A 21,826-nucleotide genomic window follows, 5' to 3' on the forward strand; every position below is an offset into this window, starting at 1 on the left:
TAGGTCAGTGCCTGAATTTGGTCCTAAATTCACATGGCTCAAGTGAAAAGAAAATTGAAGTTGTGCAGATTTCTATGAGCTGGGGCCTTTGTAACTATTTGACAAACAACAGGTATTCATTTTCCAGCATTTCATCTCTATTTGTGCTATTATAGACAGTACAGGCTAAACATGTCCCTGGTTTACCACAGCCATTGGGGAAATTACGCAAGGGATGAATTTGTCTGCATGTTTTTCTATGATCTTTAGTCTAGGCTAAATGGAACAAATTTAAAACTCCTCCTTCAGGATTTATTCTTCTTGTCAGAAAAAAAAAATCTTCTTCGCTTGTCCATCTGCCAATAAAAAAGAACAAGTTTTTTAGATGGAAAGAAATAGTTCCCAAGTCTCTGAAGCACAGCTGAATATTCTGTATCTTTACAGTCATTAATACTTGAAAACTAGCAAAAACACAGATTCAGTGACTGGAACAAACCACCTCCAGATGTTAAATATTTAAATGAACTTTTATCTATTTAACCATAGACTCATGTTCGAGATGAAAAAGTTCTATTAGGCCCATCTGGTCCATCCAGTCCTGACTATGTTTTATACAGTAGTTTAGTTAATGCATTGACCACTGTAGTTTTGTATGTCCAAACCAAGGTCCACTACCTCTCTTGAGAGAATATTCTACAGCCTAATGCATCTCCCTGCCAAAAAGTTCTGTTTTCAGGATGTATGGTGATTTCTCTGCCTTTATCTTGCCCTGTACTAGGAATACTGTCTATAGCAGCAAGCTATATTTACAAGAAATGTTCATCTTTGGTCATTCTGATGCCTGACTTTTTTTTTCTTGCTTTGGATATCTAATCACAAGCTAAAGATGTTTATAACTTTGAGCTTTCTGTCCTGAATAGTATCCTTTAAACAACTGAAATCATGTCTTAAGTGCCTAGAAGTTTAGGACTTCGGAAATTTGCCTGAGGAAAACAGGATCTGATCCTTTTGAATGATTCTGAATGGTACTCAGGTTTTATTTTTAAAGTCAATTAACTGTACTGTACCTTCTGGTTTGGTTTTGCTTCTGCTCCCTTCACAAGGTCTAGGGAAATTTGCTCATACGTGTTATCAGTAGCAGGAATTTGCTTTGCAGATGACCCTTTCTGGAGATTCTCAGGGATCTTTTCATATGCATTTTCAGTACAGTTCTCTGTTCTGGAGGATCCTATGTTCAAAGAAGACACCTCATCATAAGTATCATTGGGCTGTACTAGAGAAGACTTAGAATGTCTCTCAGAAGCTTGGTCATGGGTAGATGACTTTGGCCGTCCAACAGGAATCTGTTCATAAGTATTGTTCCCACTATCAGAGCCAGAAGCAAAAGGCTTACAAACTTTCACCTTCTCAATCTGCCCATATGTGCTATGTGTTGGTGAATCACAAAGGATCTTGTTTGATTTTCTAAGCCCGTCATTGCTTTGGAGGGAGGTTGCATAGGGTGCAAATAGCTCTTCTGAACCTTGGGACTCCACAGAGGTCCTAGCTTTTATAGGTAACTTAGGAGACAACTTAGGGGGTGTTGAAGCAGGGGTACTTAATGTCAACTTCTTTGTGTCTGCAGAAGTTGATGGACAAAGTGATAGAGAATGGACATTTTGACCCCAAGGAAGTGTGGAATGGCTTTTACCTTGCTCAAGCTTAACTTCAGAATAAACAGTTTCTGGAGGCGATAGCTTTATAAGATCAATTTTTTTGTCATAGAAACGTTCAGCTTGCTTAGCCAAAGCATACACCGAGCTGATTTTTTTGCAAGGAGAGTAGTTTGCTTGGTCTGGTTCTCCTGGTTTTTGCTGGGTGTCTCCTTGTGATGAACAGGCTGGTTTCTCAATGAGGACTTTGTCAGTGGCAGAGTGGGTCTCCAAACTAAGGCCTCTGACATTCAGATGATGTTTGTTCAGCTCCGCATATACAGTGTTTCCTTGATCGTTTAAGTCTAGCTTGAATGTCTCCTGCATAAGCAAGCTGATCCTATCCGGCAGTGGTGGGGCTATGTCTGGATCCTGATATGGGAGGGTGGGAGGAGGAAAGAGAGGAACATAATTTTCAGGAGTCAGTAATGTATGTAAAATGCAATGCATCCACAAAAGGTGGTGATACATTCAGACCGTGGTTACTCCCAGGCAACTTTACAGAAATCAAAGAATCCTTAGGTATTTTACAAATCCTGTAGCACTTACTACATCCTTACTTAGATCCAAGTCCTTACTCAGAACTCTTATTGAAGCCAATGGGGAATTTGGCCTGATTCAGAATAAAGACAGTGGTTGAGATTTTCAAAGAAACATAGGGAACTTAGCCCATTAATTTTCAAGGAGAATGTATGGTTACATTCTCTCCAGTATTTCTGAAAATCTCAACCAGCAGGAATTTGGGCCTGTCTCCAGAAGCCAGTTCCTCACCCTTGAAAACCAGCAGCTGTTCAGCAGCTCTCTACCTCCTTTTTTTTTTTTTTTTTTTTTTTTGCGGAAGGTGAGCTCAAACATGGGTCTTAGTGCACTGTGAAGAACCACAGAACCAAATGTTCTACTCTAGATAAGGGATCACCAGAGTCATACAGGAGAAAAGACCATCACCTCCTTGCTCTGTGACTTGATGCATTTGCTTATGCAGCCCAAGATTGCACTGGCTTTTTTGATGCCAAGTCACATTGCAAAAATTAATATGTAACCTGTCCACAATCACTATTAGATCCTTCTGCATCACTGCTTTCCTATCAGGTGGGTTAGTCTGTATCCACAAAAACAATAAGGAGTCTGGTGGTACCTTAAAGACTAAGACTTATTTGGGCATAAGGTTTTGTGGGCTAGAACCCTCTTCATCAGATGCATGGAGTGAAAATTACAGATGCAGGCATTATTATACTGACACAAGAAGAGAAGGGAGTTACCTCACAAGTGGAGAACCAATGTTTACAGGGCCAATTCGATCAGGGGGGATGTAGTCCACTCCTAATAATAGATGAGGAGGTGTCGACTACATCCACCCTGATCGAATTGGCTCTGTCAACACTGGTTCTCCGCTTGTGAGGTAACTCCCTTCTCTTCATGTCAGTATAATAATGCCCACATCTGTAATTTTCACTCCATGCATCCGATGAAGTGGGTTCTAGCCCACAAAAGCTTATGTCCAAATAAATCTGTTAGCCTTTAAGATGCCACCGGACTCCTTATTGCTTTCCTATGACACTTCTGGGAAAAACAGGGGATATGTGTTTATAGGATTAAATTTCCTCGCCGTATGAAAGGCCAGTACAAGGCCTGTGCACTTCTTAAGTCCCACTTAGAGCTCTATTTTGAGTGCCCAGGCCTTGTACCTGGACCTCTGCATAGGGGTGAATTTCACTCTTCACTAGTGGCCAAAAATATGATATTTCCTTTGTCTAGTAAGGTCACCTCTGGCAGAAGCTGAGAATGGGTGACAGGGGATGGATGACTTGATTACCTGTCCTGTTCATTCCCTCTGAAGCACCTGGCATTGGCCACTGTCGGAAGACCAGATACTGGGCTAGATGGACCTTTGGTCTGACACAGTATGACCATTCTTATGTTGGCAGAAAATAATTCCAAGGGCGTTGTTACAATGTTACTGAATCTGTATTTCTGATTCTGAAACACCACCAAATTGGTATGGCACTTCCTGGAACATGGTCACAGCACAGCAGGTCACCCTAGCGACACTAATTCAAGATACCTGCTTTCTGCTTCAGACAAGTCCCCAGCAGTGGGCCATTACTTTTGCATTCTGCATAAAACCTACCTGGGGGTAAAAGTTCTTGTGCTCTGTCTTTGACTTTGGAGGTACAGAGGTGGCTTCCTTCATTAGCACAGTGGTTTGTGAGCTGCCAGACAATTGCCTTTTCAGCAAGGGATTGACTTCTCCACTGTTTGATTTACTTTGCTTTGAAGAGGTTTGCTGATCCAAAGTGATCTCATCATATAAACTATTCTCAGTTGGCTGTGGGGGAAAAAATTAGTAGTTACTAAAACATCTGAATAAGTACTATGGTGGTAACTGGGATGTTCATGCCTTTCCTGAAAGAGCAATAGCATGAAATCTTCACTTTTTAATAATGATATCAATAAGTTCAGTTAGCAATCTTAAATTATTCATTCTGCATAAGGCAATACCTTCTTAAATAGCTTTATATAATACTCCACAAGGAGTGTTAGGAACATCAAATTGCTGTATCAGAACAGACCCATAGTCCATCTGGTATGGTACGCTATCTCTGACAGTAGTTAAGGTGGGATACTTCAAGAATCAAAGCGTCAAGAATTGTACACACTACCACTTATGCTGGTGCAACATATGTCACTCAGGGGTGTGAATAAGCCATCCCTCTGTGTGCCATAAATTACACCAATTCAAGCACTGGTGTGGACAGCGCTATGTTGGCGGGACAGCTTCTCCCACCAACATAGCTACCACCTCTCGTGGCAGTTATGCTGACGGGAGAGAAGTCTCCCATTGGCATAGAGTCTTCACCAGACATGGTGCAGCAGCATAGCTGCATTGGTGCAGCTGCGCTGATGTAGCACTCCTAGTAGACTAGATCTCAGATGCACCTATTTGCACCGGGGGATATTTCTTTTTGTTTTGTGCTGGAGAAATAAGATGTGCAGGTAATCTGAAATTACAGCCAAAAAAGGCCAAATTCTGCTCTCAAGTATGATAGTGCAAATCTTTAGCAACTCCCTGTACTTCAGTGGAGCTATTTATGATTTACACTGGTGAAAATGAGAGCAGAACTGGGACTAAAGTGTATCTATTCTCCATGTCTGATAACTACCTATGGACTTAGATGGGCAAGAGCCTTTGACAGTGCTAAATTAGCAGCAACATCCATGGTGAAAAGAGAAGGAAAAATTACACAGGTGTGTTTATACAATTTTGCCACTTTCATTTCAGTTTGACTTGGTTATGTTTCCTGATGGGCCTCTGATCACTGAGACATTGTGGTGGTCTCTGCACTAAAGCAACAGTGCTTATATTTTAACATTCTTTTCTTGAAACATTACAGAACTCTAACACAACAGCAACCAAAGCCTGCAGCTGCCTCATCTGCCTTGACCCCCCACCCCCCAAACTCTTTAGCCATACCCATGTGATTACATAATAACAGCTACTTCATTTATCCTTGCCTTTATTAGTAAATAAACTTCTGTTCTTTCTCCATCAAACTATTCCTCAAAGAATCGGCAATGTTCAGTGAGTCTGTGGGGTTTAACTATTCTACCACTGTGGTTTTTTTTATGGAAGTTGCAACAGGCCTGTCAGCTGACTGTACTGAAGATGTAGCTGCTGCTTCTGTTGTGGCCTTGGTATAGCCAACATCATTAGTAAGTGAGCCCAGTGGCTCTGTGCCAGATGGTTGTTCTCAATCTGTTGCATCATTTCTGTGCAGATGGGTATGGCCCCAGACAAGTCTACAGATAGTGTGATGGGTGAAAAGAAAAAAGAAAAGGAGTACTTGTGGCACCTTAGAGACTAACCAGTTTATTTGAGCATGAGCTTTCGTGAGCTACAGCTCACTTCATCGGATGCATAGCATATCGTGGAAACTGCAGAAGACATTATATACACACAGAGACCATGAAACAAAACTTCCTCCCACCCCACTCTCCTGCTGGTAACAGCTTATCTAAAGTGATCATCAAGTAGGGCCATTTCCAGCACAAATCCAGGTTTTCTCACCCTTCCCACCCCCACCCCCCCCACACACACATACAAACTCACTCTCCTGCTGGTAATAGCCCATCCCTCTTTGAAACCTCTCTTTATAATGCGCATGATAATCAAGGTGGGTCATTTCCAGCACTACACATTCTTCTGTGTAAACTCAGGTAAATCATTTGTTCAGTGGATCTCTGGAAGCAGCAACAGGTGTTTGTTTCAGCAAGTGTCCTCTGACTTAATCTAGTATGATCTTGGGGCAAGCAGGTGTCTGACCTCACCCCTGTCTCCTCAGCTGCCATCAGTCCAAATTCTAAAAATTTCTTCTGGTTTAAACATCCTTGGATATACAGCAGTTTTGTCAGTGATATTCTTTGTTTTCCTTTTTATTAACTCTCGTTTGTTTGTGAGTTTCTCTTTGAGCCGTAACTAGATGGGGAAGTTTTGTCCTGATCTGATATCCCAGCAGTAATTTAGCATGTAGCATGTCACTTTTTAACAGTGTTGCCAAGTAACTTAGCACAATAATGAGAGAACCTTCCATTGTATGTCTAGTCTTTAACAGCTTCTTAAAAAAATTAACTCCCTATTCTGCCAGTTCATTATGCTGAGGATATGTAGGACTGCAGGTTATATGATGAAATCCCAGATCTTCTGAGATGGCCTTAAAATCTTTGCTGGCAAACTGAGATCGGTTAGTTCTCACTATTTAGAAATCCCAGATCTAACAAAATAGCTCTAAGCTTTAAGATCATCTGCACTGATGTGGCCTCCTTTAGCTGAGCCACCTCTACATAGCTTGAATAGGCATCAATGCCAATTAAGTATTATCTGTCCTCTAGGATTAAAATATCCCCTGTGTCCCAGACTCCAGCTGATGTGCCTATAATTTTTTTTAAGGTAGGGATGATCTGTATATTTGGCATGTGCCACAGTCATTTACTATGCAAGTGACAACTATGCTTACTCCTGGCCAATATATTGCTTCTCATGCCCTCCTTTTGCATTTTCCATTTCTATACACCTTCATGAATGAGCCTTCATATTTATTTTGAGTACAAATGGAATCGTGAAACCCTTTCCGAGAAGAACACCATCTGTCATTGAGAGATCATGCCTGCAATATACACAGTGGTTGGCCATGAACTATTTTTCCCCTCTGGAATGTTCAGCATGTCGCATGGACTGTCGTGTCTCATCCTGTGGTTTGTAATAACTTGTAACTTTTCCCATGTGTGGCACGGCACCTGAGTACTTTTGTTGTCAGATTTACTTGCTTGACTCTGATTTCAGTGGATCTCATGCCAGCTGATGGACAAAGTGTCAGCTACAATTAAACAACTTGCTAAGTAAATTCCATAGTGTAGTCATATTTCTGGAGCTTCAGTAGCAGGCTTTCAATTCTGGGTGGGGCTTCTCACAGACCCTTCTTTGAGAGAGTTAAGGGGGATTTGTGATCAGTTGATGACAAATGGCATTTCATAGACATAACTGTGAAAATCTTTGCGACCTTGACTTCACTGCCAAGCCCCTGTACTGAGGGAGGTAGGGGCTTCAGGGTGATCTCCCACCTCAAAGCAACCAGTGGCCTGTGATCCCCACTGCCATGCTGGAGCCACATTTATTTATTAACAAATAAAATTTGAAGAATTTTAAAATATTGTGTGCACAATTTTTATTTTTGGTGCAGAACTTTTAATTTCTTGGCACAGAATTCCCTCAGTAGTAGCTCATGCACCTTTACATTGCTGCAACTTACCACCCACTCTGTCTCAAATCTAAATATCTTAACGGGCCAAAATTGCAGGCCTGATCCTAGAGCTTCAAGTCTGTAGTGTACTCTCATATGGAAGAGAAATATTTCATTCTTTCTAGGTACACAATAAACTTCAAACTATACTGCTAAAATCCTATCAAAATCACTCTATCAGTACTGTCCAGGGGCCAGAGTTGGAAGCTGTTAAGAATACCTGGGACCTCAGTGCCAGCAACACCTAATAAGGCAACTTTCTTGACACCACCCATTCTGTCTGCATCCACTGCAATCATACATAACGGGCACAGCTGACTCTTAGCCTGGTCACTAAGCAAATTCAAGTCTACTGCTGGCTTCAGGCCATTTATTTTTACTGGCTGGGTGGGTGAAGTTCTGGTATCTGAAATCACTTTGGAAATTCTTCCTGATGGGTCTCAAATCCATCCTGTAGTATGACATGTTCTTTGTATTTTCATTTATTTTCATGTTACATAATTCTAACACAACAAAAACCAGAGTCTGGTGTTGGCTGAAGCCTGCAGCTCCCTGATCTAATCCGAGTTGTGCAGCCCCATCCTTATACAACAGCTGCTCCTTGAAGATATTGTGTCCAACGCATTCTTTCACATATTTCAAGTTCTGTCTACTTGTCTAATTTGGCATCAGTACCCAAGACAGCTTACCAGCCTGAGAACAATTTTTTTGCTTCCTGCACATAGGTGGGAAGACATGGGGGCAACAAGAGAGAACAATGGTGGGGGGATCAAATCAGTACCTTAGATTTGGTACGAGAAGTATGGGGAATAAGCAGGAAGAACTAGCAATGCTAGTAAATAAACACAACTATGACATAGCTGGCATCACAGAGACTTGGGGAGATAATGTACATGGCTGAAATATTGGTACGGAAGGGTGCAGCTTGCTCAGGAATGACAGGCAGGGAAAAAAGGGAGGAGGTGTTGCCTCATATATCAAAAATGTGTACACATTTGGAGTGAGGTTGAGATGGAAATAGGAGACAGACTTGTTGAAAGTCTCTGGGTACGGATTAAAGGGGTAAAAACCTAAGGTGGTGATGTGGTCAGGGTCTACTACAGCTCACCTAACAAGGAAGAAGAAGTGGATGAGGCTCTTTTTTGTTTTTTTTTAAACAACTAACAAAATCATCCAAAGCCCAGGACTTGCTGTTGATGGTGGATTTCAACTACCCAGACATCTGTTGGGAAAATAACAGAGCAGGGCACAGATTATCCAACAAGTTCTTGGAATGTATTGGAGACAATTTTTTATTTCAGAAGGTGGAGAAAGCTACTAGGGAGAGGTTGTTCTAGATTTGATTTTGACAAATGAGAAACTGGTTGAGAATTTGAAAGTGGAAGGCAGCTTGGGTGAAAGTGATCATGAAATGATAGGTTTCAGAGTAACAGCCGTGTTCGTCTGTATTCACAAAAAGAAAAGGAGTACTTGTGGCACCTTAGAGACTAACCAATTTATTTGAGCAAAGTGAGCTGTAGCTCACGAAAGCTCATGCTCAAATAAATTGGTTAGTCTCTAAGGTGCCACAAGTACTCCTTTTCTTTTTTCATGAAATGATAGAGTTCATGATTCTAACGAATGGTAAGAGGAAAAACAGCACAATAAAGATAATGGATTTCAAAAAAGCAGACTTTCGCAAACTCAGGGAGTTGATCCCATGGGAAGCAAGTCTAAGGGGAAAAACAGTTCAAGAGATTTGGCAGTTTTTCAGAGTTTCATTATTAAGGGCACAAGAGCAAACAATTCCACTGCGAAGGAAAGATAGGAAGTATGGCAAGAGACTACCCTGGCTTAACCAGGATATCTTCAATGATCTGAAACTCAAAAAAGAGTCCCACAAAAAGTGGAAACTAAGTCAAATTGCAAAGGATGAATATAAACAAATCATACAAGTATGTAGAGATTAATTTAGAAAGACCAAGGCACAAAATGAGATTAAACTAGCTAGAGATATAAAGGATAACAAGAAAACATTCTACAAATACATTAGGAGCAAGAGGAAGACCAAGAACAGCGTAGCTCCATTACTCAGTGAGGGGAAAAGCAATAACAGAAGCTGTTGAAATGGCAGGAGTGCTAAATAACCTTTTTGTTTGTTTTTCACCAAAATAGTTCGTAGCGACTGGATACCTAACATAGTAAATGCCAGTGAAAATGAGGTAGGATCAGAGGGTAAATTAGAGAAATAAGTTAAAAATTATTTAGACAAATTAGATGTCTTCAAGGCATGAGGGCCTGATGAAATACATCATAGGATACTTGAGCTGACAAAGGAGCTATCTGGGCCATTAGTGATTATCTTTGAAAACTCATGGAAGATGGGAGAGATTCCAGAGGACTGGAAGAGGGCAAATATAGTGTCCATCTATAAAAAGGGGAATAAGGACAACCAGGGAATTACAGACCAGTCAGCTTTACTTCAGTACCCGGAAAAATAATGCAGCAAAATAGTTAAGCAAATCAATTTGCAAACATCTAGAAGATAATAAGGTGATAACAGTCAGCTTGGATTCGCCAACAACAAATCATATCAAACCAACCTAGTAGCTTTCTTTGACGAGGTAACAAGCCTTGTGGATGTGGGGGGGGAAGTGGGAGATGTAGTATATCTTAACTTTAGTAGGGCTTTTGATACTGTCTCGCATGACCGTCTCATAAAGAAATTAGGGAAATACAATCTAGATTGAGCTACTATAAGATGGATGTATAATTGGTTGGCAAACCATTCCCAGAGAGTAGTTATCAGTGGGTCACAGTCAAGCTGGAAGGGCATATCAAGTGGGGTCCCACAGGGATCAGGTCTGGTTTTGTTCAATATCTTAATCAATTATTTAGATAATGGCATAGAGAATACACTTATAAAGTTTGTGGATGATACCAAGCTGGAAGGGTTTGCAAGTGCTTTGGAGGACAGGATTAAAATTCAGCATGGTCTGGACAAACTGTTGAAATAGTCTGAAGTAAATAGGATGAAATTCAATAAGGACAAATGCAAAGTACTCCAACTAGGAAGGAACAATCAGTTGCACACGTACAAAATGGGAAATGACTGCCTCAGATGGAGTACTGCAGAACGGGATCTGGGGTCATAGTGGATCACAAGCTAAATTTGAGTCAACAGTGTGACACTGTTGCAAAAAAAGCAAAGATAATTCTGGCATGTATTAGAAGGAGTGTTGTAAGCAAGACATAAGAAGTAAAATTCTTCTGCTCTACTCTACACTGATTAGGCCTCAACTGAAGCATTGTGTCCAGTTCTGGATGCCACATTTCAGGAAAGATATGGACAAATTGGAGAAAGTCCAGAGAAAAGCAACAAAAATTATTAAGGTCTGGAAAACATGACCTGTGAGGGAAGATTGAAAAAATTGGATTTGTTTAGTCTGAAGAAGAGAAGACTGACCCGGGGCGGGGGGGGGGACATGATAACAGTTTTCAAGTCCATGAAAGATTCTACAGAAGGAGGAGGGAGAAAAATTGTTCTCAATAACCTCTGAGGCTAGGACAAGAAGCAATGGGCTTAAATTGCAGCAAGGGCAGTTTAGGTTGGACATTTAGGAAAAACTTCCTAATTGTCAGGGTAGCTAAGCACTGGAATAACTTGCCTAGGAAGGTTGTAGAATTTCCATCATTTTTAAGGGCAGGTTAGACAAACACCTGTCAGGGATAGTCTAGATAACACTTAGTCCTGCCTTGAGTGCAGGGGACTGAACTAGAAGACCTCTCGAGGTCCCTTCCAGTCCTATGATTCTCTGATATTTAGCCTCAGCAAAAGGCAATAGTTACTATGTTTGATCTCATTTCATCAGGAACTAAGTGAATTCTGAAGAGTTGAACATACCTGAGCACAAACTGTTGTAAGATTTTCTCCAAAAGGGTTGATTTCTGAAGTCTGGTAATAGCTTATCAGCTCTGCGAGGCTTTCATGGGTACAGGTATCCCCTGATACTACATAATGTCCGTTCCGTAGGTGATTAATGACGAAATGCCGACATCTATCTTTTCCTCTGCAATTGAAATACATAGTTTAGACTTAAATAGCAAACACAACACACAGGCTGAGAAGACTGTTCTGTGTTTGCACTCATGGTTCAGGTTTGCAAAACCAAAACCTGAGGGTGTTTGGAACCAGCTTCCATTTTATTTGAAACACTATAAAGGAAGAGATTTTGAATTAAAGGGTTGGATTTGGCCTATTGTTGCATGGACAGCCTTAATTCTCGAATGTCCTAACTTTTGAATGCTTGACTTTCAACCATAATATTCTTTTAGTGTAGTTTTTAAATGTAATTTCCTACATTTAAAAAAAACTGGAAAAAAATAGAAAATCCATCATGTGGAACCATATTGACTTTCAAATTGGGTCCTCAGCAAGATTGTAACTTGTAGCATTAGTAGGCTGTTATTCTCCATGTGGAGCAGCCACTAGTAAGGGATGAGAAACTTACTCTGGCAATGGATTTCACAGATACTTGCTAACCGTGGAGGAATGGTGAGATCCAGGAATAATGGGCTCCATGCCAGGCCCTGGAGGGGAATGTGCTGTAGTGGACAGACCTTCTGTCCCAGTGCCCCAGCCTGTCTCTGTTCCCCTTTGCTCCTATCCACCCCAATCCCAGCTCCTGCCCTGTCTCCCTCTGCTCTTATCCACCACACCCACTCCTGACTCCTGCCCTCCTTCCCCCTCTGCTCCTATCCATCATGCCAAATCTTGGCTGCTGCCCTCCTCCTCCTCCTCTACTCCTATCCAGCCCTCTGGCTCCTGCCACCTCTCCTACTCTGCTCCTATCCACTACGCCCAATCCTGGCTCCTGCCCACCTCCCACTCTGCTCCTCTCCAACCCAGCACAGTCAGGCTATTTCTCCTTCTCCTTCTCACTGCCTGGGCACCACTGAGGGAAGCATTGTGAGCCCAGGAGAGGCAGTCTCCCTGCTCTCAGTTCTGGTGCCTGGGGCCATTGTGGCTGCAGGCAGGCAGGAGTGGCTATTGCAGGGAAAGTCCAGCTCAGACCCTGAAGCCCTGCAATGAAACATGCTCAGTGCAGGCAGAATATTTGAAGAATTTAGTGGTCACACTCCAACAAATTTCTACCGAAAATGTGCAAATTGAGATTTTTCAAAGGCTTTTTACATGGTGAAAATGTGGTGTTGTTTTTTTCCACAGGAGCAGCTGATGACAGATTTCTGGCACCATCTCACATTACCTCCGAATCTGATCCCATGAACTTGACTGAAAATCCATTGCATCAGCAGCAAACCTAGGAAAAAATCATCACCAGTGACCAGCTATTGAGCTAAGTACCAACACCTTTTGGTAAACAGCAGTATGAGGTTTAGCACCAACCTGTTAGCTGAAAAGCAGTGTGAATTCATGGTGAGTCTAATGAGGAAGAGGAGATGTTGTCTGAGTTCTGAGGTAGGGTGTCAGTGTGAGAAAAGGAGAGGAGAAACTCCCATGACGTGCTGGTTGAACCGTAAAGCAGTTTTGCATTTGACCACAATGAGTCATGCTGCTGCTGCTGCTGCACACACAATATCTAACAACTGTGAAAGGACAGCAGAAGTGTTTTGCATGTGCCTCTCCCCATCTCCTATACTGATCAGATTGGCAGACCCTTCCTGATAATTGATTTCAGAGCGATAGCCGTGTTAGTCTGTATCAGCAAAAACAACGAGGAGTCCTTGTGGCACCTTAGAGACTAACAAATTTATTTGGGCATAAGTTTTCGTGGGCTAAAACCCACTTCATCAGATGCTTGGCGTGAAAAATACACTAAGCAGAATGTATATTATACCACATGAAAAGATGGGAGTTGCCTTACCAAGTGGGGGGTCAATGCTAACAAGCCAATTCATTTAAGGTGGAAGTGGCCTATTCTCAAGAGTTGACAAGGGGTGAATACCAAGGGAGGGAAAATTACTTTTGTAGTGCTAACAAGGCTAATGCAATCAAGGTGGCCCATTTCCAACAGTTGACAAGAAGGGTTGAGAATCAGCAGACGGGAAAATTACTTTTTGTAGTTACCCATCCACTCCCAGTCTTTATTAAGGCCTAATTTGATGGTATCCAGTTTGCAAATTAATTCCAGTTCTGCAGTTTGTTGTTGGAGTCTGTTTTTGAAGTTTTTTTGTTGAAGAATTGCCACTTTTAAGTCTGTTATTGAGTGTCCAGGGAGATTGAAGTACTCTCCTGCTGGTTTTTGAATGTTACAATTCTTGATGTCTGATTTGTGTCCATTTATTCTTTTGCGTAAAGACTGTCCAGTTTGGCCAATGTACATGGCAGAGTGGCATTGTTGGCACATGATGGCAACTGCTTGTCAACTGCTGGAAATGGGTCACCTTGATTGCATTGGCCTCGTTAGCACTACAAAAGTAATTTTCCCTCCCTTGGTATTCACCCTTTCTTGTCAACTGTTGAGAATAGGCCACTTCCACCTTAAATGAATTGGCTTGTTAGCATTGACCCCCCACTTGGTAAGGCAACTCCCATCTTTTCATGTGGTATAATATACATTCTGCTTAGTGTATTTTTCACGCCAAGCATCTAATGAAGTGGGTTTTAGCCCACGAAAGTTTTCCCTCGTAATTGGGTTTCATGATCCTTTCTTCACCAGAATGATCAGTTTAAAATAGGCCTTGGTTTTTTAGTCCAATAAAGGGCCCAGTCTTGAAGTCTTGAAGGAACTATGACGTGATTGGAATAACAGAGACTTGGTGGGATAACTCACATGACTGGAGTACAGTCATGGATGGTTATAAACTGTTCAGGAAGGACAGGCAGGGCAGAAAAGGTGGGGGAGTAGCACTGTATGTAAGGGAGCAGTATGACTGCTCAGAGCTCCGGTACGAAACTGTGGAAAAACCTGAGTGTCTCTGGATTAAGTTTAGAAGTGTGTGCAATAAGAATGATGTAGTGGTGGGAGTCTGCTATAGACCACCGGACCAGGGGGATGAGGTGGATGAGGCTTTCTTCCGGCAACTCACGGAAGCTACTAGATCGCATGCCCTGATTCTCATGGGTGACTTTAATTTTCCTGATATCTGCTGGGAGAACAATACAGCGGTGCATAGACAATCCAGGAAGTTTTTGGAAAGCGTAGGGGACAATTTTCTGGCGCAAGTGCTAGGGGAGCCAACTAGGGGGGGCGCTTTTCTTGACCTGCTGCTCACAAACCGGGTAGAATTAGTGGGGGAAGCAAAAGTGGATGGGAATCTGGGAGGCAGTGACCATGAGTTGGTTGAGTTCAGGATCCTGACGCAGGGAAGAAAGGTAAGCAGCAGGATACGGACCCTGGACTTCAGGAAAGCAGACTTCGACTCCCTCAGGGAGCGGATGGGTAGGATCCCCTGGGGGACTAACATGAAGGGGAAAGGAGTCCAGGAGAGCTGGCTGTATTTCAAGGAATCCCTGTTGAGGTTACAGGGACAAACCATCCCGATGAGTCGAAAGAATAGTAAACATGGCAAGCGACCAGCTTGGCTTAATGGTGAAATCCTAGCGGATCTTAAACATAAAAAAGAAGCTTACAAGAAGTGGAAGGTTGGCCATATGACCAGGGAAGAGTATAAAAATATTGCTCGGGCATGTAGGAAAGATATCAGGAGGGCCAAATCGCACCTGGAGCTGCAGCTAGCAAGAGATGTCAAGAGTAACAAGAAGGGTTTCTTCAGGTATGTTGGCAACAAGAAGAAAGCCAAGGAAAGTGTGGGCCCCTTACTGAATGAGGGAGGCAACCTAGTGACAGAGGATGTGGAAAAAGCTAATGTACTCAATGCTTTTTTTGCCTCTGTTTTCACTAACAAGGTCAGCTCCCAGACTGCTGCGCTGAGCATCACAGAATGGGGAAGAGATGGCCAGCCCTCTGTGGAGATAGAGGTGGTTAGGGACTATTTAGAAAAGCTGGACGTGCACAAGTCCATGGGGCCGGACGAGTTACATCCGAGAGTGCTGAAGGAATTGGCGGCTGTGATTGCAGAGCCCTTGGCCATTATCTTTGAAAACTCGTGGCGAATGGGGGAAGTCCCGGATGACTGGAAAAAGGCTAATGTAGTGCCAATCTTTAAAAAAGGGAAGAAGGAGGATCCTGGGAACTACAGGCCGGTCAGCCTCACCTCAGTCCCTGGAAAAATCATGGAGCAGGTCCTCAAAGAATCAATCCTGAAGCACTTACATGAGAGGAAAGTGATCAGGAACAGTCAGCATGGATTCACCAAGGGAAGGTCATGCCTGACTAATCTAATCGCCTTTTATGATGAGATTACTGGTTCTGTGGATGAAGGGAAAGCAGTGGATGTATTGTTTCTTGACTTTAGCAAAGCTTTTGACACGGTCTCCCACAGTATTCTTGTCAGCAAGTTAAGGAAGTATGGGCTAGATGAATGCACTATAAGGTGGGTAGAAAGCTGGCTAGATTGTCGGGCTCAACGGGTAGTGATCAATGGCTCCATGTCTAGTTGGCAGCCGGTGTCAAGTGGAGTGCCCCAGGGGTCGGTCCTGGGGCCGGTTTTGTTCAATATCTTCATAAATGATCTGGAGGATGGTGTGGATTGCACTCTCAGCAAATTTGCAGATGATACTAAACTGGGAGGAGTGGTAGATACGCTGGAGGGGAGGGATAGGATACAGAAGGACCTAGACAAATTGGAGGATTGGGCCAAAAGAAATCTGATGAGGTTCAATAAGGATAAGTGCAGGGTCCTGCACTTAGGATGGAAGAATCCAATGCACCGCTACAGACTAGGGACCGAATGGCTAGGCAGCAGTTCTGCGGAAAAGGACCTAGGGGTGACAGTGGACGAGAAGCTGGATATGAGTCAACAGTGTGCCCTTGTTGCCAAGAAGGCCAATGGCATTTTGGGATGTATAAGTAGGGGCATAGCGAGCAGATCGAGGGATGTGATCGTTCCCCTCTATTCGACACTGGTGAGGCCTCATCTGGAGTACTGTGTCCAGTTTTGGGCCCCACACTACAAGAAGGATGTGGATAAATTGGAGAGAGTCCAGCGAAGGGCAACAAAAATGATTAGGGGTCTAGAGCACATGACTTATGAAGAGAGGCTGAGGGAGCTGGGATTGTTTAGTCTGCAGAAGAGAAGAATGAGGGGGGATTTGATAGCTGCTTTCAACTACCTGAAAGGGGGTTCCAAAGAGGATGGCTCTAGACTGTTCTCAATGGTAGCAGATGACAGAACGAGGAGTAATGGTCTCAAGTTGCAATGGGGGAGGTTTAGATTGGATATTAGGAAAAACTTTTTCACTAAGAGGGTGGTGAAACACTGGAATGCGTTACCTAGGGAGGTGGTAGAATCTCCTTCCTTAGAGGTTTTTAAGGTCAGGCTTGACAAAGCCCTGGCTGGGATGATTTAACTGGGAATTGGTCCTGCTTCGAGCAGGGGGTTGGACTAGATGACCTTCTGGGGTCCCTTCCAACCCTGATATTCTATGATTCTATGATTCTATGATTCTAAGTCCCTACTCATTTAATGGGGTGAGACCTTCAGGACTGGGCTCTTAGGGAATAAAAAAATCCAAAAGATAAAATCATTACCATAGACTTTGGTAATATATTTCTTCTTGGTTTCCCAATAGCTATAAATATGACACTTCATGCCATTGTGTAGATTACTGACCTCTTTATTCTTTTGGGATATTTAGCTAGAAAGTGTAAGAGAGATGATCCTCATTCCTCATGACTCAAGGTATAAACTAATCACCTGAGCAGGTCAGGAAGCAAACTCAAAGGTGTAAAGGGTTCATGAATCAAAGAAGGGTGTATGTAAAAAGAAGAGCAAATTATAAATGGTGACATTTCCCAACCAAATGGCAGCACCTTTATGTTCCATGTTCCATGTTCTTACCTATATGACAGAATGTAACCAATTGTTCTGTCACTTAATCTGATAAGAAAACAGCCAACATCTTTGTCTTTAAGCAGCTCTTCACTCTGCCTGTAGAAAAAGAGTGGATTACAATGAATTTCAAGTTAGTATCCAGTTCTATCAAGGTAGTACACTAAAATTCCTAGTGACTCCTAGGGACACAAAATGCAGTGTATTGCCACACTAAAGACACTTGAACAAGTCTATGGACATTACAGTTATTTCCAGCCGGAAAAGCACTTCTCATACCACCATCAAACAAAAACATTCATTTTTAAAGTTTCTGGTCAGAAAAATTAAGATGGATTAAAATTATATTAATTATCAGACTGTCAAAATCAATTTCTAAAACTGATACCTGGATGACTAGAGACTGTACAATACATTACAAGCTGATGCAAAACTGCATTCAGGCATTCTCACCTCTCCAGAACACATGCCAAACACCAACATGTAGGTGATGAAACACAGTGACATGGTTTAAAACCTGCTTTCTCTATATGAATGCCATCCTGCTAAACACTTCTCACTAGAAGAGCAATGACTTTAAAGTAAGCAGAGGTTGGTGACTTGTTGGTTTTTTGCAAAGTAAGCTAAAACCTAGTCTGAAATATGAAAGGATTTGTGAAGACAGAGGCACTTGACAAGCATATTTATTTAATCTACTTTATGCTATACAGTAAGGTATAGGCTGTCTTACTTTCTTGTAATGAATCCATAGAACCACTCAGGTAAAATACCATTCTGTAATATAAGAGGAACCTGTGTCTCCATAAACCACTTCAATGCTAGATCTTTTAGCATCTCAAAGGACTGGTTTTCAGTTGCTGGGTTAGTTTCCCTTCCTAAGAGTAATTGCAGCTGTTTATTCTCCATGCTGTCTTGAGGTTGAATCTGAAGCATTTGAAGGGAGAAAAAAGAGAGCAATGCTACGTGTAAACCTCCACTACTGTCTTTATTATGGGGAACATGACATCTCATTTGCTTATTGTACACTCTTCCCTGTGGCTCATTAACCAGATAATAACATATGCTCAATGCTGTCATTGTTGCAAAGGCTATATGGTGCTTTCCCCTTGTGCAAGGACTTTAAGGCAAAATCTTCCTTTCTGATCCATATGATAGAATTTGATCCCAATATGCAATAATTTCTCTGTATTCTGGAACAAAACTGATGTCAGTGCAAGCTTTGGGTATGTAACAGGAAGCAGAAAATTACTATTTGTATTGCAGTAGCACCAATCTAGATATACCACAGGTCTGACGGGAAAACTTTCCCCTGACACTTTTACAAAAAGGTGTTTTGCCTTTTGAGTGGATTAACTAAACCATGTTAAATATTGGAACTTCTAAACCATAGTCACCGAGGAACCTACTTTATTACAATTTTAGACATATTGTAAAGGAATGTAAACATCTAAACAGCTCCAAACAATTTTTTTTAAATCAGTTATGGAATATGTACAGTAAAGAAGATCTAGCAGAAAGCTTGATGCAGATTAACATAGATATTAACTCTGTTAGATGGAGACCTATATAGTTACGCTTAGACATACTGATGGGCTTAAAAACATCAATAAGAAAAAAAATAAACAGGAGACCAGTCCACACTGGTTGAATGCTGCAAGAATGCTAGTTTAAATTCTAAACATTTCTACCATGTGTGTATATTATCTCTTTATTATTTGCTCTTTACAACTATATTTTTGTTACACAAGTGTGTGGGGAGTTGCTGATCCTTACACAAATATCCATATTCATTACAGTGTATCTACTCACCTCTTTTATAAAAGTGGGTTAGCATTTAGATCTGGGCAGTCAATTATTTTTTGTCAAGATCCAGATTTCTTGGTCAAGGTCTGGACTCCAGAGAAACATTTTTCACACCCCAAGTGCCCCTGTTCAATGAACACATAAGATGCTGTGTAATATACCCAATGCCTATTCCAGAGGTAGTCAATAGGTGGACCGCAGGCCAAATCCAGACTGCCAAAGGCTTTTGACGGGACCATGAAACTCTGGGGGGCCATGGGCAGTTAGTGCGGGTGGGACTAGTGCAGGTAGAGGAGTAACTGGCTGCATGCTGGCAGGATTGGGGGAGGTGGCGCCTGGGCTGACATGTAACTCAGGGTGCAGGTGCCCCTCCCGCTGCTCTCCCTAAATGGAGCCCTACCCCTGCAGGGCTGACAGTGGGAGCCCTGGCAGATGCTCTGGGCTGACTCGTAACTCAGGGAGGGCAGGTATTCCCCCCCCCTCTCTAAATAGAGCCTCACCAGGTGCGCCGGGGAACACTGGGGCTTGGGGCTTCATTCCCACAGGAGATGCCAGGCTGCAGGCTTCAGCTGAAGCTCCAAGCTGAAGCCCCAACCTCCGGCATGTCTGGGAGGGGCTGAAGCCCCAAGCCCTGGCATTCCAGGCGAGGCTGAAACCCTGAGTCTCACTATGCTTCCTGTGGGGCTGGAAGCCCCGGGTTCTGGCATGCCCCACCCTCCACTGAAAAGCCTCTGGCAGTCCGGATTTGGACCATGGGCCGCCTGTTGACTACCCTGGTTTAGATATAACCAAATGTCTGAGTTCAATATACCCCTGAGTGAGCTGAACAGCACACAGGAGTGTTTAGGCTGTCCTTACTTTGGAATCACCTGAGGCCTGGTCTACACTACAGAGTTAGACTGACATAAGGTCCAGGCTTCCCTCCCCCCCCACCTTGCAATCCATCATTGGGAGGCAGCAGCAGGGCTTGTGGCAGTCAGCCTCAGCAGCAGGGCTCACAGCAAGAGCCCCCTGGGCTCACAGAGGGAGCTCCCTACCACCAGCCTTAGGCTGACAGCCTAAGCTGTCAGCCAGGTGCAGGGCTCACAGCAGGAGCCCTCCCTGCCCTGGGCTGACAGCCTGAACTATGAGCCTGGCCAGGCTTAATTTTACAGCAGGGAGCCTACCAGCAGTGAAATGGATAGTTTCACAGTGCTATTATTTCACATTTGTTCTCTGGCTCTGGCTGTTGACCCTAGAGCTGGGGGACTCCAGCTGTGAGCCCCGGGGGAGAGGTGGGGAGGCTCCAGCTGCAATCTCCAGGCTCCAGAAAATTGAAGAGCTTGATATAGAGCTATCTATACATGATCTTGAAAAGGCAATCACCTCTTTAGCACCAGAAAAAGCTGCAGGAAACAATGGAATTCCAGCTGAAGTACTGAAACAAGGGCGACAGGTTGTGCTTCAGTATCGCACAATGTTTTGCTTGCCTGCTGGAGAAAAGGAGGGATATCACAAGACATGAAGGATGCCAACGTCATAATGCAGTTAAAAACAAAGGAGATTGGAGTGACTGTAACAACTACAGAAGAATTTCTCTCTTTAATGTTGTGGGCAAGGCATTTGCACAGGTCATTCTCAAAAGACTGCAAGTTCTGGCTGAACATGTATATATAGAGAGTCAGTGCAGCTTCCGTGCCAACAGATCAGTTATCAAGATGGGCTTCAAATTAAGGCAATTGCAAGAAAAGTGTCAAGAACAAGGAAAACCTCTCTGCCTGGCCTTCATAGATCTCAAAGACTTTCGACCTGGTCAGCAGAAAGGGACTTTTCCAGTTGCTAGAGGGAACTGGCTGCCCCTCAGTCCTCCTCAGTCTGATTCAATCCTTCCATGATAAAGGCTACAATCCAATAAAATGGTGATCAATCTGACAGCTCTAAAATCTGCAGCGGTGTCAAACAGGGATGTGTTTTGGCACCAGCACTCTTTGTGTATTCTTTCTGGTGCTTCATCATGCTTTCTCATTTAGCACTGAAGTTGTACATTTCTGTGTAAGATCAGATGGAAAACTCTTCAACATTGCATGTCTAAGAGCAAAAAGTAAAGTCAAACACTTGCTGTTAAGAGAACTTCTTTTTCTGACAGCACAGTGCTTGTGAGAGCAGCTCCAGAAACTTTGCAATAGTTTTGTGATAGTTGTTGATGAATTTGGAGTAACCATCAGTCTAAAGAAGACAATTATGGCACAAGATGTATCGTCTTTCCCAGAAGTTTCAGTAGCACAACTTCTGCTGTCTACGATCAACTGTACTGGATACCTTATCTCTAGATGACTAACATAATTCTCACATTGGAAAGGGAGCTAACATACAAACTTAAGAACCGCCATGCTGGGTCAGACAAAAGGTCCATCTAGCCAGGTATCCTATCTTCTGATGGTGGCCAATGCCAGGTGATCCAGAGGGAATGAACAGAACAAGTAATCATCAAGGGATCCATCCCCCATCGTCCACTCCTAGCTTCTGGCAAATAGAGTCGAGGGACACCCTCCATGCCCATCCTGGCTAATAGCTACCACATTCAGCCAACTGACGAGGCATGTATGGGATAACAGGAAATTGACACCGATTCCCAAGATACAGGTCTACCACACACGCATTGTGAGCATGCTACTGTATAGTGGC

General features: G+C 42.9%; 1 protein-coding gene across 1 annotated transcript; it reads right to left on the reverse strand.

Moving 5' to 3' along the window:
* Positions 1 to 87: 87 nt before the first annotated feature.
* Positions 88 to 18,402, reverse strand: SH2D7 (SH2 domain containing 7). Its single transcript, XM_074966091.1, is given in 7 exon segments — positions 88 to 335; positions 1,047 to 2,042; positions 3,799 to 3,996; positions 11,349 to 11,514; positions 17,369 to 17,458; positions 18,090 to 18,382; positions 18,385 to 18,402. Coding segments are annotated over 7 exon segments (1,812 nt in total). The 3' UTR covers positions 88 to 284.
* Between the last annotated feature and the right edge of the window lie 3,424 nt (positions 18,403 to 21,826).

The sequence above is a fragment of the Natator depressus genome, chromosome 10 (genome assembly GCF_965152275.1).
Source record: "Natator depressus isolate rNatDep1 chromosome 10, rNatDep2.hap1, whole genome shotgun sequence".
Classification (NCBI taxonomy): domain Eukaryota; kingdom Metazoa; phylum Chordata; order Testudines; family Cheloniidae; genus Natator; species Natator depressus.